At 47.5% G+C, this 15846-nt stretch overlaps 1 protein-coding gene across 2 annotated transcripts in view; it reads left to right on the forward strand.

Annotated features, from left to right (window-relative positions):
• The window catches only part of EFCAB6 (EF-hand calcium binding domain 6), a 180553-nt gene that overhangs the window by 104504 nt on the left and 60203 nt on the right, over positions 1–15846 (forward strand). For both annotated transcript variants that reach the window (XM_010983456.3, XM_064491386.1), the window contains 2 exons: positions 3444–3679; positions 14684–14780. In XM_010983456.3, the coding sequence (XP_010981758.3) occupies positions 3444–3679; positions 14684–14780 (333 nt within the window). The remainder of the gene's footprint in view (positions 1–3443; positions 3680–14683; positions 14781–15846) is intronic.

The following is a 15846-nucleotide window of genomic DNA, read 5'->3' on the forward strand; positions in this document are numbered from 1 at the left end:
GGCGTGGACTTTGGTGGAAAGCTCACACAGCTCTGTATGACCGAGGTGTGGGTTGCATGTGGATGTTGTAACGGGTAAGACAGGAGGAAGAGCAGCCATTCAAACACACAGGCAGGTGCAGAATGACCTCAAGTGTTTTTGTGTTAAGAAGTAAAAGAGGGTCATTAAAGTGGGAAGGAAGATCAATTTGATGAGCTGACCACATTAGCTACAAAATGAGGTAGAGGGCACAAGGGAGCTAATAGTGTCCTGACCAGGGCACGGAGACTCCAGGGTGAGCAGGAGCAAACACCTGGGGAGGCAAGGATGGGGTGAGTCCAGGGGAGTAGAGGTGGGGAGTGCGCAGGGGGAGGAACCAGCCCCAGGGCTGGGGCAGCTCCAGTTTGCTGTGCTCTGAAACATCTTCCCCACACTGGCTGCCAATTGGAGATCCATTTTGCTTAACGAGCTTCTATTTTAAAATGGATAAACTTACGATGACTCTCTGGCTGGGATTTGCAGGATGGTTCTGGCTTTGACTATTCTGTCCAGCCATCAGACCGTGCGTCCTAATTCTCAGTTTGAAAAACTACAGCCGCCATGAGCAGACATGGAGAGGGTTGGGCCTCGCTATTTAATCTGACGTGATGCCCAGTTGAGAAGAGCAGGGTGCAGGCAGAGGTCTTTTAGTGGTGGAGTGCCTGGCTCTGAGGAAGGAAAGCCTGGCGGGGTCGGGGTGGGAGAGGCTAGAAGTGGGAGCAGAGGTGCGGGGAGCACAGTCCCTCTGTCCCTCTGCGCCAGGAGAGGGGGCTGGAGTGGCCACCGGCCGCTGCTGCCTTTTCCTGCCGCCTCATCCATCGCAACCCAGACCCCTCGTCCTGGCCCCTCCCTCCCCCCTCCTCCTCCCACCTTTCCCAGTGGGACGCTGACAGGAAGGTAGGAATTACCTTCCTACCTTTATTACAGTGCACCTTGCTTACAACACACATACGTCCCTTGTTTCCAAAGATGGTCATTATTCTAAATAATTAAATCATGAACTGATTGAATAAACATTCACCAACACCCACTCTAGTCTGCAAAGCACTTATGACCTGGTGGGCGAGACAGAGACGTGCACCCCTAATTGCCAGGTTCGCGTGGTGCAGCCCAGGATGTGGGACACCCGGGTTCCCTGCAGGGTTGTAAACGGGGCAAAGCGTGGGTCTTGACTTTTGAGTGGGAAGGTACAGTCACTTTATTTACTTTATTGGGTCCGTGTTCGTGAGAAATTCTTGACTATCTCTCTCCATCAATAACGACAAAACGATTTTATATTAGTTGAAAATGCCTTTGTTGCTGCTGCTGCTGCTGTTGACCCAGTAATTTTGTAGCCATGTGAGTCCATCTCAGCATAGTTAGGTTTACGGAGTTAGTCTTGCCCTCACAGCCCAGGCCAAGCAAAGTCCAGGAACAGCTGAAGGAAATAATTCCTTGTGACCAAACAAGGGACATCTGTCTCCTTGACTCTGAGGAAGGCAGGCACAGAGACTCCCTGGGTGGGCTGGGGACATGACCTGGGGACAGGTGCCCGTGGGCGTTCCTTCAGCCTCACCTTCTGGACCGTGTCTGTGCAGGTTCAGGCACGTGTGCATGGATTCATATATATTTCTAAATACAAACAAGGTCAAAAAAAACCCCCACACAAATAGGACCATTCTCTGCATACACTTTTGGGACTGCAGTTTTCCTTCACAGTCTGTCTTGGACACCTAGCCCTGCAAGGTGGTCCCAGCACACAGCTCTGGTCAGAGCGTCCCCTTTCTCTAGGATGAGCCCCCATTGTGCCTCAGCCCCGGCTCTACGCCGGCCAGGCTCTCCTCTCTGGCCGCATCTCCACCCCTCTCCTCCTCCCATCACATCCAGCCAGTGCCTTCCTCCCCTTCCTGTCTTTGTCTGGGTTGTCACTCCTCCCTCCGTGACCAGCTAACTCCTACATAAGCCCTGGACTTTCTTAAGCCCCCTTGGTCCTTTGGTTTGGTCCCTTTTCTGGCCCTTCACGTCTGCGGGGAGATATGGGCTGTCCATCCTCTCCCAGCGTGCGGTGCGTGTGGATGTGTGATTCCATGAGATGTTCAGGCCCTAGTTGTTCCTGAATCATTCACCGCAATAACACAATTGACTGCCACGGTGCCCGCCACACAATAGGTAATCAGCGTGTGTTTGTCGAATGAATAACAGACTTCACTTTACATGCCAGGCAGTGAACTGGAAGGTTTACATACCAGGCCGCAGTTGGTTTACTTCCCACATCCACCCTACCAGGTAGGCATTAGTGTTTCCATTTTATAGATGAAGAAACTGACGGTCAGAGATGGGGAGAAACTTAAAAAGCCACGTATCTAGTAAATGTCATGGCCAGGAATTGAAATAACATTAGATTGACTCCAATAAAATCAGGAGACTTCATGCTGGGAAGTCAAAGACTGAGATTCAGGTAGCCAGACAGACCCCTGGGTGGGACTGCATCGGTGCTGGTGGGGCCAGGGGTGCTGGGACCACAGCAGCAGCTCTTCAAGCCTGAGACACGGGAAGCATGCGTAAGGAAGCAAGGGAGCTGACCCAGACATGGTTCAAATCCCGCTTCAAATCTGACTGCCGGGCGCTCGCTGTATGACCTCAAGCAACAGTAATAGCAACAAACAACATTTTAGAGCGCTTGCGGAGACTTGGCCAGGCGCCTCCTAAGTGCTTTGCCTCGGTAGCATATTCAGCCCTCACAACCACCCCAGGAGGCAGGGACTCCCCAAGTTACAGACCAGAAGCCTGCTGCGGTTAAATAGCTTGCCCTCTGTAACTCTAAGTGCCAGCAGAGCTGGGGTTTGACCCTAAGCAGTCTGCGTCCAGGGTGTGCCCTGAGCCGTGCAGCCCAGCCCCAGGCAGGTTCCCTGCAGGCCTGTTTCTCCGTCTGCAGGAGGGGCACCATCATGCAGTCAGACCTCCCTGACGCAGAGGTGGACCCCCGGCAGGTGGGGCCCCCGCACTGGCAACAAACCAGGGCCGGCCTCCAGTGGGCTCCTCGGGGTGCCTTCAGCACTGCAGCTGTTTTCCTGTAGACAGAAGTTGCCAAACATGGTGAAAGTTGTGTAAAAGCATCAAGAGCGGGATTTTTGATTATACTGGAAAGTTCCAGCGTATTCGTCCTTCATTCTGGTAGCACAAGCTGAGGGAGCAGAAGGGAAAGAAAAGCCTTTCTTGTCCCTTTTCCTGAACTCTTTGCATTAAACGAGGGCACCTGAGAACAGAGCTCGTAATTTCGGGGGGGAAAGCAAATCATGGCAAGGCTATTCCTGGAGTAGTGACATCTCCAAAAAGCCACAGTGGAAACACGGCCCCGTCCTCATGTGGGGGGTGAGTCCACGCCCAGGGGCATGTTTGTCATCAGGCTCAGGGGACAGGCTCTGACGCATGCGTCTCGTCCTCAGAACCCCTACTCGGCCTTCTTTAAGATCGACACCGACAGGGACGGCATCGTCAACATGCGTGACCTCCGCCGGCTGCTGCTGCACCTGCTCCTCAACCTGAAGGACGAGGAGTTCGAGCGCTTCCTGGGCCTCCTCGGCTTGAGGCTCAGCGCCACCTTAAACTTCCGGGAGTTTTGCAACTTGTGTGAGAAGAGACCCTTCCAAGAAGAGGATGACGCGCCTCAGAGACTCATCAGGTGAGAGGGCAGCACAGGTCGGCAGAGGGGCACAGAGGGTGCGGTTGCCTCCCAGGCGCTGTTTATTTTGTCTTTTCCGTAATTCAAGGGGAAACACATTCAGGAGCATGCATTCGGTGTAGAAAGCCTAGAAAATACAGAAACAGGTTGGAAGATACCCCTGACCTAACCACCTGTGAGTGTCAGTTTTCTGTCTCACTGTGTATCATCCCCCCTTTTTTTTTTCTTTTTTTGTTTTTTGTTTTCAAGGGCAGATAATTAAGTTTATTTATTGATTTTTTCCAGGGGAGGTACTGCGGGTTGAACCCAGGACCTTGTGCATGCTAGGCATGCGCTCCACCACTGAGCTGTCCCCTCCCCATCAGTCTGTTTTCTTTGCTCATAGATATATACATGTACGTAGATGTTTTTCTCTTTGTGAACATTGGGTCAGAGATGTACGTGTGTTGCTCGGTCTTCCAGGACCTCTTGGCACACTGCCCTCTGTCTGAGCTGGGGCTCTTTCACAGGCACCCACTGAGGGCTATGCATGGGTGCTTGTCAAGGGAACACATGATCTTCCTCCAGGCACCAAACAGTTAACCTGGGCGATGGGGGGAACTGGGGACCCACAGAACATGGTATGGTAATTGATGGAAACCGAGTGTCATTTCAGTCTGTTTTCTATGCACAGCAATACATACATGTACTTGTATATTTTTACTTTTGTAAATCTGGAATCAGCAGTGCCAGCTGCTTTGGGAGATGCAGGGACCCCTTTCAGCCCCTTTCCAGGCAGTACCCCATCTCCCAGACCCCTGGCCACCTCCTGCCAGCCTCACTGACATAGGAGGAGACTGCATCCAGCGGAGCTGTGACTCTGTGTGTCTCTTTGGCCTCTCTCAGTAAAAGCATCCGTTCCTTGACGCAGTAACGGGGCCGCCATCTAACCTGGTACCTGTCACATGGGCTCCCCATTGAGATTTGTTGACATACGTGAGCCGCTCTCTTACTGATTAGTGTAAGCACACTATTAATATTTTTTGGAACATCACCATCCCCTGTGATAGCATTGGGTGTGTTTTCTGCTACAGTGATACAGCGCGGTAGCGACATTCACTGGGGCATTCTGCCCTTGAGGCACTCCCAACCCTCGGAGGCTGCAGGCCAGCGCCCCTCCCACCATGCAAGCGCAGCCCCCTGGAGGTGGAGCCCCTAGAAGCCCCTGTCACTGGGCCAGACCATGTGACACTTGGCTGGGCTTCAGGGGCCCTCTGATCCTGCACTTGAATCTTTCCCCTTGAATTTGCTGGTTTTATTTTGTCTATACTTAAAAGAAAAAGCCAGCAAGAAAGAAAAAGACTGTAGTCTCCAAATGAAACCATCATACAACACGTGAGTGGGACACCTGCTTCCAATTGCTCACGTTCTGAGGAGCTTTAGTAAGAGACTTGATTGCTTAACATTAAAACAAAACAAAAAATCCTTTGGAAAGAATTTTCTGGAGAATGTATGCAGAATGAACATGGAAAATTTCAACACAAAGTGCAATCTTCCATTCAAATGACTCAGCCTTCTTATATGTATTCATTTGTTTGTTCATTGAACATTTACTGAGGTTCTGGATGGTGCCCCCTGACTCGGTGGTACAAGGATGATAAGACGACCACACCCTTTGAGGGGTCGGGTCAGGAACAAAAAGAGCCACACTGAGACACAGGGATGGCTGAAGTGCCGCAGGGAGGGGAGAGGCGGAGCCTGCTTGAGGCGCACAAGAAAGAGGAACATTTCAGCTGGACCCTGAGGTGGGAGTGGGAGTTTGCACGTGCAGGTTACCAGACGGTGGTTCAAGGCCAGCGAAGAGCATTTGCAAAACCATAAATGCTGGAGTGTGGGACCCACTCAGGAAGTGGGCGGAGCATGCGGGTGCAGAAGCGCATGCGCAGGGGAGAGGCGCTGCGCATGCGCAGGGGAGAGGTGGTCTGCACGCGGAGGGGCGAGGGACCGCTGTGACCCCGCCTGAGGGCCCGGCTGAGGAGTTCATCTTCTGTCGGTGGGCCGGAGAAGATTTTATACCGTGGAACGCGGAGGCTCACTTCCTTCAGCAGCCCCAGAGGAGAGGATGGACGTCGAGGAAGAGAGCTGGATCCCAGAGAGACCCAGCTTGGGCTCCAAGGGTCCGGTGGAGACAGAGCTCTTAGCCCCCAGCGAAGGCGCTGCCTCAGAGCCACGCCTCCCCAGGGCCCGACGCCGAACCTGTGCTTTGTGAAGATGTGTCTTTTAATACCCAGCAGCCCTTCAAGGAGGCATTTCTCCCTGACTTTGCAGACGAAGGATTGGGGTCTAGAGAAGAGTTAAAGGCTCGTCCAGAGGGACCCAGGTGATGGGTGGTGGGGCAGAGATGGACCTCAGGACGCCTGCTGGGAGGGGCCGCTTTCTCTGCAGGGAGAGCTCGACTTCTCACCCTCCCCAGCCTCACTTTTCTCCACCAGCCACACGTGGACGCCATCCCTTTCTGGAAGCCATCCTGCCCTCTCAGCTGGGCCCTTCTGCCTTCTGGGCCTTTGTTTTTCACTCACGTCATCAAAACGCAATACTTTTGAAAATTTTGAAGGTTTATAAGTTTGCTGAAGAGAGAAAGACCATCTTGTTTGCATCATAACTACAAAGCATCTTTGTCTTTAGTTGTATAAATACCAGTTAGAATGATTGGTCCAAAGGCCTGTTTCATTTACGTCATCTGTTCCCTTCCAGTCGATTCCCTTGTTTAAAACACTTGGGCCTCGTCCATTGATCTTCTGACAGCCCCCATCAAGTACATGTTGGTGCATGTATTTCATAAAAGATGAAAGAATACTGTCGAGGGTCCTTTTAGCAAAATCAGATGGTCTAATTGTCGCAAAACAGTGTATGATCAAGTCCCTCCTGATGAATGACTGAAAGTAAGTAACACGTTTCCCTCTTGTTCTTAGACGTATGTCATTCACTCATCAAGGGATTTGTCTTATCGTCCTCTGGTTAGTCTAACAATTGTGAAACATCTCCGTTCTCAGTGTTCTTCCTTTGCCGTTTGGACACGAGATAAGAATTCTGAATTTTCCACTACGTTCAGTGAGTCTAACATTCGACTGCAAGGATGGTGTCACTGTCTTCAGTTACACCTTCTTGAAAGATGCTGTGACACTCTGGACTGTGCAATCAGAAAACTGAAGGGTGACGTAGTGGTGGTTCATTTCAATATCGTAGCATCCTGCTAGGAGATTCCATCATTTTTAATTTCCTTCTTACTATTTCAGTCTCTTTTTTTTTTTTCAACATAACTGGAAATAATTCATGAGTAATGATTGACTATTTCTTAGGATAATGAAATAGATCTAGTAAATTAAAATCAAGATCACTAAGACCCCATGACGTATCGTCATCTAAGAGGGTTCAATGGACCCATATGGCAATTGCAAGATAGAATGAGTTTTATTTCATAAAGAAAGTAAATATATTTTGGTTGTTTTTTTGGGAGACCTCTAGGAAAGAATGAAAGTCAGGAATGCCACTCTCTTTCTTTTTTCTGGATCATGCAGAATTGTTATCTCTTCCTTAAATGTTTGATAGAATTCACCAATGAAATGATCAGGTCCTGGAGTTTCCTTTGTCAGAAGGATTTTAAGTATAAATCTATTTAATTTAATAGTTGCAGGATCATTCAAGGTTTCTGTTCCTTCCTGAATGAATTTCTATTCTATTCCTGAATGAGTTTTATTAGTTTGTGTCTTTTAAGATACTGATCCATTTTTGTCTAAGTTGTTAAATTCATGGGGATGAAGTTGGCCATAGTATTCCCTTACTGTTCCTTTAATATCTATGGGGTCTTCAGCAATATCCTTTCTTTCATTTCTGATATTGGTAGTTGATGTCCTCTCTCCTTTTTTGATTGATTTAACTAAAGGTTTATTAATTTTATTGACATTTTCAAAAAACCATGCTTTTTGTTTCATCAGTTTTTTCCTATTGTTTCAATTTCATTGATCTCTCGTCTTTGTTATTTTCTGCTTTTTTCTTGCTTTGAGTATAAGTTGATCCTTCAACAACACAGAGTTGGGGCACTGACACCCTGCACAGTTGAAAATCTGTGTATAATTTTTGACTCCCCCAAAAACTTAATTACTGATAGTTTACTGTTAACTGGAAGCCTTACTGATAACATAAAATCAGTTAACACATATTTTGTATGTTATATGTATTATGTACTATATTCTTACAATAAAGCAAGCTAGAGAAAAGAAAATGTTACTAAGAAAATCATAAGAGAGAGAGAATACATTTTCAGTACTGTGCTGTATTTATCGATACTGTAAGTTCCCGTTGTCTTTGTACGAGATGAATCGTCTGTCAGCTCCCATAGCCACATTGTCTTACACAACACAAAACGCTGTAGGTGATATGTGTACTACTAACACTGGACATCAGAAATGAAAAGGTTATGTGAAGAAAGAAATTCATATTTGTTTTCAGGTGTAATGATTCCTGCACTGATAATGAAGAAGCACCGTACAATTGCTATATGGTCGCCTAGTGGAATCAATTCAGTTGCTTCATGGCAGCCTCACCTACAAGCTAGTGAATAAATCATTATAAAATTTTCATGGCAATCAGCATTACAGTCATATTCATCATACTGGATTGGAAACATTGTTACTTTGAAGAAAACACTTAACCTGTATTGATAGGCTGATACACGGTTTCTCCAATTGAGGGGGTACGTACTGTACAGTAATGTAATTCTTTGAAAGAAAAGTTATAAAACAGAAAACTAACACATTATTAATTTTTTAAATGTTTTACTTATTTACCATTGTATTATTTGTTTTATTTTGATGGGGCTGGGAGAGGTAATTAGGTTTATTTATTTTTAGAGGAGGTACTGAGGATTGAACCCAGGACCTCCTGCATGCTAAGCACACACTCTACTGCTTGAGCTATACCCTCCCTGACTAACTTTATATTAAATACCACTCCCTTTATGCCCATGTAAGGATAGACCAATATCTATGTATATTTTATGCGCTCATGACACACCTTTTTCTTAATTTTTAAAATATTTCTAGACTACGCAGTCCATCTGTGAGTTTTTTCAAATTGCTACAAATCTCCAAAAAATTTTTCCAGTATATTTATTGAAAAAATTGGCAAATTTGAACCCATGCAGTCCAAACCTGTGTTGTGCAAGGGTCAACTATAGTTTGCTCTTTGTTTTAATTTTCTTAGGCTGGAAACTCAGATTGTTTTATTTGAGTGCTTTCTTTTCTAATATAATCCCTTAATGCTGTCAGTTTCCTTGTAGGCCCTGATTTAGCTGCATTTCATAAATTTGGATACTTTGTAGTTTTTTTTCATTCAGTTCAAAATATTTCATAATCTACTTTTAGACTTCCTTTTAAAACCATGGATTATTTAGAAGTATGCTTTTTAATTTCAAAATATTTCCATGGTTTCCAATGATCTTTCTGTTACTGATTTCTGGTTTAATTCTGTTAAGTTTAGACAACATACTTTGTATGATTTTAATTCTTTTAAATTTGTTGATGTTTGTTTTATGACCCTAGAAATAGTCTATCTTGGTGAATATTCCATGTATACTTGGAAAGAATTTGTATTTGGCTGTTGTTGGGTGGAATGTTCTATAAATGTCAGTAAGATCAAGTTGGTTGATAGTGTTCAGGTCTTGGAGATTCTTGTTTATTTTCTGTCTGTTTGTTCCATCCATTACTAAGAGGGTAGTGTTGAAGTCTCCCAGCTATTTTGTATTTGTCATATTTCCCCTTACATGTCTATCAACTTTTGCTTTATGTATTTTGAAATTCTGAGAAAAACCGTGTTTGTATTTACCATTTATGCTTCTCTCCCTTTATTTCTGAAGTTCCAAGTTTCTCTTGGCTGTCATTTTCCTTCCCCTGAAGAACTTCCTTTAGCCTGTCTTTTAGAGAAGGTCCACTGGAGACAAATTACCTTAATTTTCCTTCATTAAGAATATCTTCATTGCTCCTTCATTCCTATCAGATTTGATTTGATTGATTGATTGATTGATTGATTGATTGATTGATTGATTGATTGATTTTGCTGGATAGAGAATTCTGGGTTGACAGTTCTTTTGTTGATCACTTTTCAGATGTTGTTCCATTGTCTTCTGGCCTCCATGGTGGGTGGTGAGGTATCTGCCATCATCCAAATGGTAATTCCCCTGTATGTAATGTGTCATTTTTCTCAGGTTGCTTTCAACATATTTTATCTTTGGTTTTCAGTAGTTTTTGTTTGATGTGTTTTGAGCGTGATTTTCTTTGAGTTTGTGTTTTTGAGGTTTGCTGAACTTCTTGAATCTGTAAAGTTGGGGATATTTTTTTTTTCTGTTGATCAGATTAGATAATTTCTAGTCATCTGTTATCAAGCTCACTGACTCACTCCTCTGTCATCTCTATTCTGTCATTGAGCCAATCCAGTGAAAATTTTATTTCAGTTGTTGTATTTTCCATTTCTGAAGTTTCCACTTGGTTCTTTGTTAAACTACTTCTTTGCTCAGAACTTGTCTTTCCATTTATTTCAAGGATGTTTACTCTTAGTTATGGTTATAACAGCAGCTTTAAAATACGATCGTTTCAACATCTGGGTTATCTTGGAGGTGGTGCCTGTTGTCTTTTATCTTGAAAATTGTGGAGATTTTTCTCGTTCTTGGTATCCTGAGTAATTTTGGACTGTATCATGGACAGGTTTAGTATTGTATTGTGACACGCTGGTCCTGTTCAAATCCCTGACAGTGTGCTGATTTATTTATTTACTTTTAAAGCAGGCAGTCAGTCCAGTTAGTTTCAGAACACAAGTCCCGACCTGCCTCCCATGGTTTCCATGTCAGTTTAGTGTTCAAAGCCATTGTCGCCCTATCCGGTCAGCCCACGAGTGCCGCACCCAGGAGCCCGTCTTAACTGCGCTGTAGTCAAGTTCTCAAAGCGTTCGCTGTGCTGCTTTGGGTTAGCTTCACATACGTGCACGTCAGAGGTGCCCCTGGAGCTTCTCTGCATCTGGGCATCCCTTTTTCAGGCTCTCTCCTCTCTGTGATTTCTCCCCACACACTCCAGCACCCAGGAGGCCCTGTTTTTGGTCTTCTGGTTGAAAAATCCTAGGTCTTAGTCTGTCTGTGCTGTTGAGTGCTTCTCATGACTGGGTCCACCTCCCAGGCAACACGATTAAAGAAAAAAAGAGAGAGAGAAAATAATGGGGATTCCTCCAAGCCACCTTGAACGCAGGGACCCCTTTTACCATTTCCTCTGATTAGAGAGAAGAATTTCAGCTTTGGGTACTGACTGGGCCAATACCATTGCTGGCACCATCACAGGAGTGCAGCTTTGTAACTGGGCTTCCCTCAGATAGGGAATTGGGCAATAAAAAGAGACAAAATGGGGGACCCCCCCATACTCTTTGTACTTCAGGGTCTCACCTGTGTAGTTCTTTGGTCAAAAGAGTAGGCTTTCTTTGGGGTCTTTCTCTGTCCACATCCACTGCACAGTTCCAGAATTAGGGCTGCCCTTAAGCAGTCCTTAAGCTGTGAACATGGGAGGAAAAAAACCCAGTGAAACTCATCACTGTGTAAGTCATTCTTCAGGTTTTGACTTCCCTCTCCATCATCCTCCTGTTACTCACTGTTTAGTGTCCTCAGAGAGTTACTCTTTGTATCCTCTCTGGAGTTTTTAGAAGTAATCAGCGAAAGAGAGAGGATGAACTTGGCCCACTCCACCTTAACTGGGACTGAAAGCACATCTCAGGACTCTTGCCCTGCCTGGAATACTGTTCCCCAAGATCACACAGCACCTCTGCATCATGCGTGTCTCAGGGAATCGCTCTCTGGCCTTCTTAGCCAAAGTGCCCCCAACCCTGCCTTGGTTCTTCACTCTTGGTCACATTCAGTATCTGAAGTTGTTTGGTTTGCTTATTTTTCATGTGTTTACTGCACGTTCCCACCATCACAGGATGAGCTCCTTGAGGACAGGGTTCTGTCCGCCTTGCTCATCATTGTGGTTGTAGGACCTGGAGCAGCACGTAGTAAGAGTTCATATGTGTCTGTGACTGACAGACTGGCTGGTGGGAAGGCGGGATCTTGTCAAGCTCTAAAGAGGCAGGCAGTAGGAGAGGAAATAAGTAGCTTCTGGAAAAGGCCATAGAAAACCCTTCTGATCTCTCTAGAGGAGACAAGGATGTGAAATGGGACGGGGTGGGGGGGAATGAATGGGAAATCAGTAGAAGTCCCTGATTTGAGCATGGGCCACTAAGGAAACTAACCACGCCTTATGGCCGAGAGGAGATGTGGAGTTGAGGATACATGTTTAGATAGTGAGATCAGTTTGATAGTGAGTTGACTTTGCAGAGATAGAACATGCCTCTCAGGACTGCCATCCTCTTAGGGGAAGTCCAGGTGAGTCCTCTGGGTACAGGTGGATTTAGGAGGACCCTGACGGTGAAGGCAGGGAACTGTGCATCATTAGGATCTACAGTCCTTTAAGGCAGTAGTTGTGACTGTGCAACATCATCCTCCCAACCCTCCAAAGCCTTAGTGGTAAAGGAGCAGTAGGGGAGGAGACCACTTGATCTTTGGATCCCTTCCCACCCTTGAAATTCCATGATTCTGTGAGGTCCGGTAGGCAGTTGGAGAGAGTTGGAACGGAGGAGCAGGTGAGGTTACCGTGCTGGTGGTACAGAGGTGTGGTAAGCAGCGTCGGGGTGGGAGCTGGGGACATGAGAAGGGTGACCTCTCAGGAGAGTTAGTAAACTTTGGGTGGGAAGAGAAAGGAGGAGTCATCGAGGGCGGGGGGCAGGCAGAGCGGGAAAGCCTCACTGACTCGGGGCGCATGTTCGCTGGGCCCTGGGGAGGGTGTTCCCACCCAGGGTGTCATTTAAACTGCAGTGTCACAAAGGCGACTGGAGAAGACAGAGATGGTTAACAGGGTCACATGTAGCAGAGCAGGCAACAAAACACCCCAAGACAGAAGCCCCTGGTGAATCAAGATGGGGGAGGCTCAATCGGGGGAGGTGTGCCAGCCACAGTTCACCTGGGTCCCCCACGGGCTGTCACCTGCCTGGGGAGGAAACAAAACGGGCACGACCCTGTCTGGTCCACGTCAGCAGCAGCATGGGAAGAGGGAGGAGATCCTGCCCAGTCTGCAGCGGGCCCTCAGCCCCTGCCCACTGAGGAAATGCGAGAATTTTTGTTTTCCAAACCACAGTTCATGTAATTCACCAAGGAAGCGTTGCTCTGAACAAGACCCTTTCTACGTGACACACGGGTCAACAGCACAGTGCGGGTTTCTGGGGTCAGGAGAGCCGCCACATTCTCAGTGACCAGGGGTTACTGAGCTCTGTCGGTCATCAGGGAATTTGAGGGGTGTCCAGGATCGCTGTCTGAGAGCCCCACCGTTTCTTAGAAGGGATGTGAAGGAGGAGGCCCACGAAGAGCAGCTGTTACCTCCTGATTGGTTGGTTCTGGTTGCTGTTCCCGGGCTTGCTGTCTGCTTTAACTGTGGGGTGGCGGAGGAATGTCCTCCGGCAGGCGGAGGCGGCAGGCTTCACCCTCCAGGGCCGCGCACGGTGCCTGGCGCTCCGTCAGCGCTCAGGCAAGACTGCATTTGTTGAACTGAAATAGAAACGTAAACTGAGAAGATCCTCAGCGCTTAAGAACCAAAGGCGGCCTCACCTCCGTGAAATGTACCGTCTAACGGATCCTTTCCTCCGAGGAGTGAAGTTAGAGGGGGGTGGGTACAGAACTGGAGATGTAGGTGGAATGAAAATGGTAGGGAGAAAGGCTGGCCTCTGCCATCAGAGGGCCCCGAGTTTGAGGGCCAGGACCCCTGGTACTGACGTTGCAGTTTTGGCTGCCTACCCAACCTCTCTAAACCACAGCATCCCCTTTTGCGAAGTGGGGTAGCAATGCCAGCGTTGCTAAGAAAACTCAGATCCTTCATGGCAGGTGACCGACAGTTGCAGCCCAACGGGTCACGGAGCTCACGGAGGCCACAAACCCACACAGGGCTCCCCTCCCGGTGTCACACACAGAGGGTCGGATGCAAAGCATCACGTCTTGGGGATCACGTACACCCTTGACCGCCGTGGTCTGGAAAATACAAACTCCTGCATTTTCTCACCTGGCAGCCTGCTGGTTGACTAGATTTTTTTTCCTTAATAAGGAACGTTGGAACGTAAATAATATTTCTTTAAAAGGGCGGGCTAGGGCTTGTTTGCTGTCCTCCCCACCCTGGTTTTACGGGTTCCCTTGAGGAGAAATTCATGCAAGGATCCCTGTGGGGCCTGGGTCAGGTGTCCCCTTCCCACTCTCAGCCAGACGCACTCCTCACCCAGCGCGCCTGTGAGTAAATGCAGTTGCGAGCAAAGCAATCAGAGAGGAAGAAGTCATGAATGGTTTTTACAGGGTTTCACGCTCCCCTGATTTGCTTTAGTGAGTGGAAGAACCCAGCACACCCCAAATTTCTTCAGCCACTGACATCACTATGCCTCACGGTGGCCCTGCCACAGTCTTTTGAAAAGTGCCTTCGGCGCCCAGCAGTCTGTGAGGAAATAAAATTCTGATCCTTTTACGTCTCACAAACCTAGTCTTGGAACATGAGATGAGACGGAACCTGTCTGTGTTATGACTCCGCCTTGTACCTTCAGAAATTAAAGTTTTTAGTTGTTTTCTACCAAAGACAATGTTATATTTTTTTTTAACCCTCGGAGAATAAGCAAGCCCTTTTTATTTTGTGAACTGTGGGAAAAAGTTGAACAGCATTTATCTGGAAATAAACAAGGACTTACAAAATTTAAGAAGACTTCCCTAATGTGCAGCTGGGGAAATAAGACTGTGTTTTAAGAGTTAAGTTAGACCAGATGTGAGTAACAGACTTTAACGGTATCTTTGAAACAAACTGGGGTAGCGGAGATTAATGAGTCCATTAAATTTAAACAGAATTATTTATAATTTTTTTTTCTTTTAAGACCAAAGCAGAAGGTCGCAGATTCAGAGCTGGCCTGTGAGCAGGCTCACCAGCACCTTGTCACCAAAGCCAAAACCAGATGGTCGGACTTGTCAAAGGTAAGACAATGGTGATGTCCTTAAAAGGACAGGAGATCTGCTTCAGTGTTCTGAGATCACCGGGATGACTGAGCTGTTTAATTCCAGTCGCTGAGATGGGAAAGCACCTTTTTATACCCAATTTGGTGGCTCCTTTTAGTCTTAAAATATGTTTTCAAAAGAAATTCTCAGTCAAGGTCAGTTGATCTTTAGAAAAATAAGTAATTGGAGGAGTGACACGGACAGAAATTCCTGGCTCTATCCCAGGTTTGGTAGGAATTAAAAATTCAAGTGAAAAAATGTAAGATGGTATCATACTTACTTTTATTTAAGGAGGTATTTCTTCCTGTCCTGCCAAGATGGTAGAAAGCAGATTTTGAAGGCACATGCCCTCCACGTGGACACACTCCAACAGTGACAGTGGACAGTGGACCCGAAAGGCAAGCCCGGGTCATCCTGGAATCTAGGAGGTGGGGTCGCCGCTTCATACTGCAACCCGGACACCATAGCGTCACTTTACAAAGTATTTATAAACTGCCTTACCGAAGTATTTTTACCTTGTTTTGAAGACTGTCTCCACTTTGTTTCGTTCGGTCACTTTGCTTCTGTGTTCAGTGTCTCGTGGCCTGTGCCCCATGGCAAGTCCCGCCTGCGAGTCCTGTTAAGCACCGAGGCTGCCTCTCCCCGGCCCCCATCCTCACAGTGTTGTCTGTGCCAGCCCAGGCCGGCAACTTGCACAGACCGGCCGAGGCCAGGCCAGCCTTCCAGAGCGGCCCTCCTGGCCAAGGAGTGCAGGGCGCACTCTGGGCTGTGAGCCACGGCCCACGCGGTGCAGAGCAGCAGGGCCAGGGACGGGCAGAGGCTGACACTGGCTGCCACGCACCCCCTTCCCTCTGGCCTTCAGACTTCGGCGGCCTGACCTATTCGAGCAGAAGCCCCCTTCTCCCCGGCCTGCCTCTCCTCTCAGCTGCCCTCCCTCCCTCCCTCCCTCACTGAGAGGCCCCTCCCTGCCGGCTGACTCTGGTCCCGCTCTGGGCGTTGCTCTCCGTGGGCCCAGGGACTCCAAGGGCCACTTCCAGGGCCCCTC

This window comes from Camelus dromedarius, chromosome 11, assembly GCF_036321535.1.
Source record: "Camelus dromedarius isolate mCamDro1 chromosome 11, mCamDro1.pat, whole genome shotgun sequence".
In the NCBI taxonomy this organism is placed as follows: Eukaryota; Metazoa; Chordata; class Mammalia; order Artiodactyla; family Camelidae; genus Camelus; species Camelus dromedarius.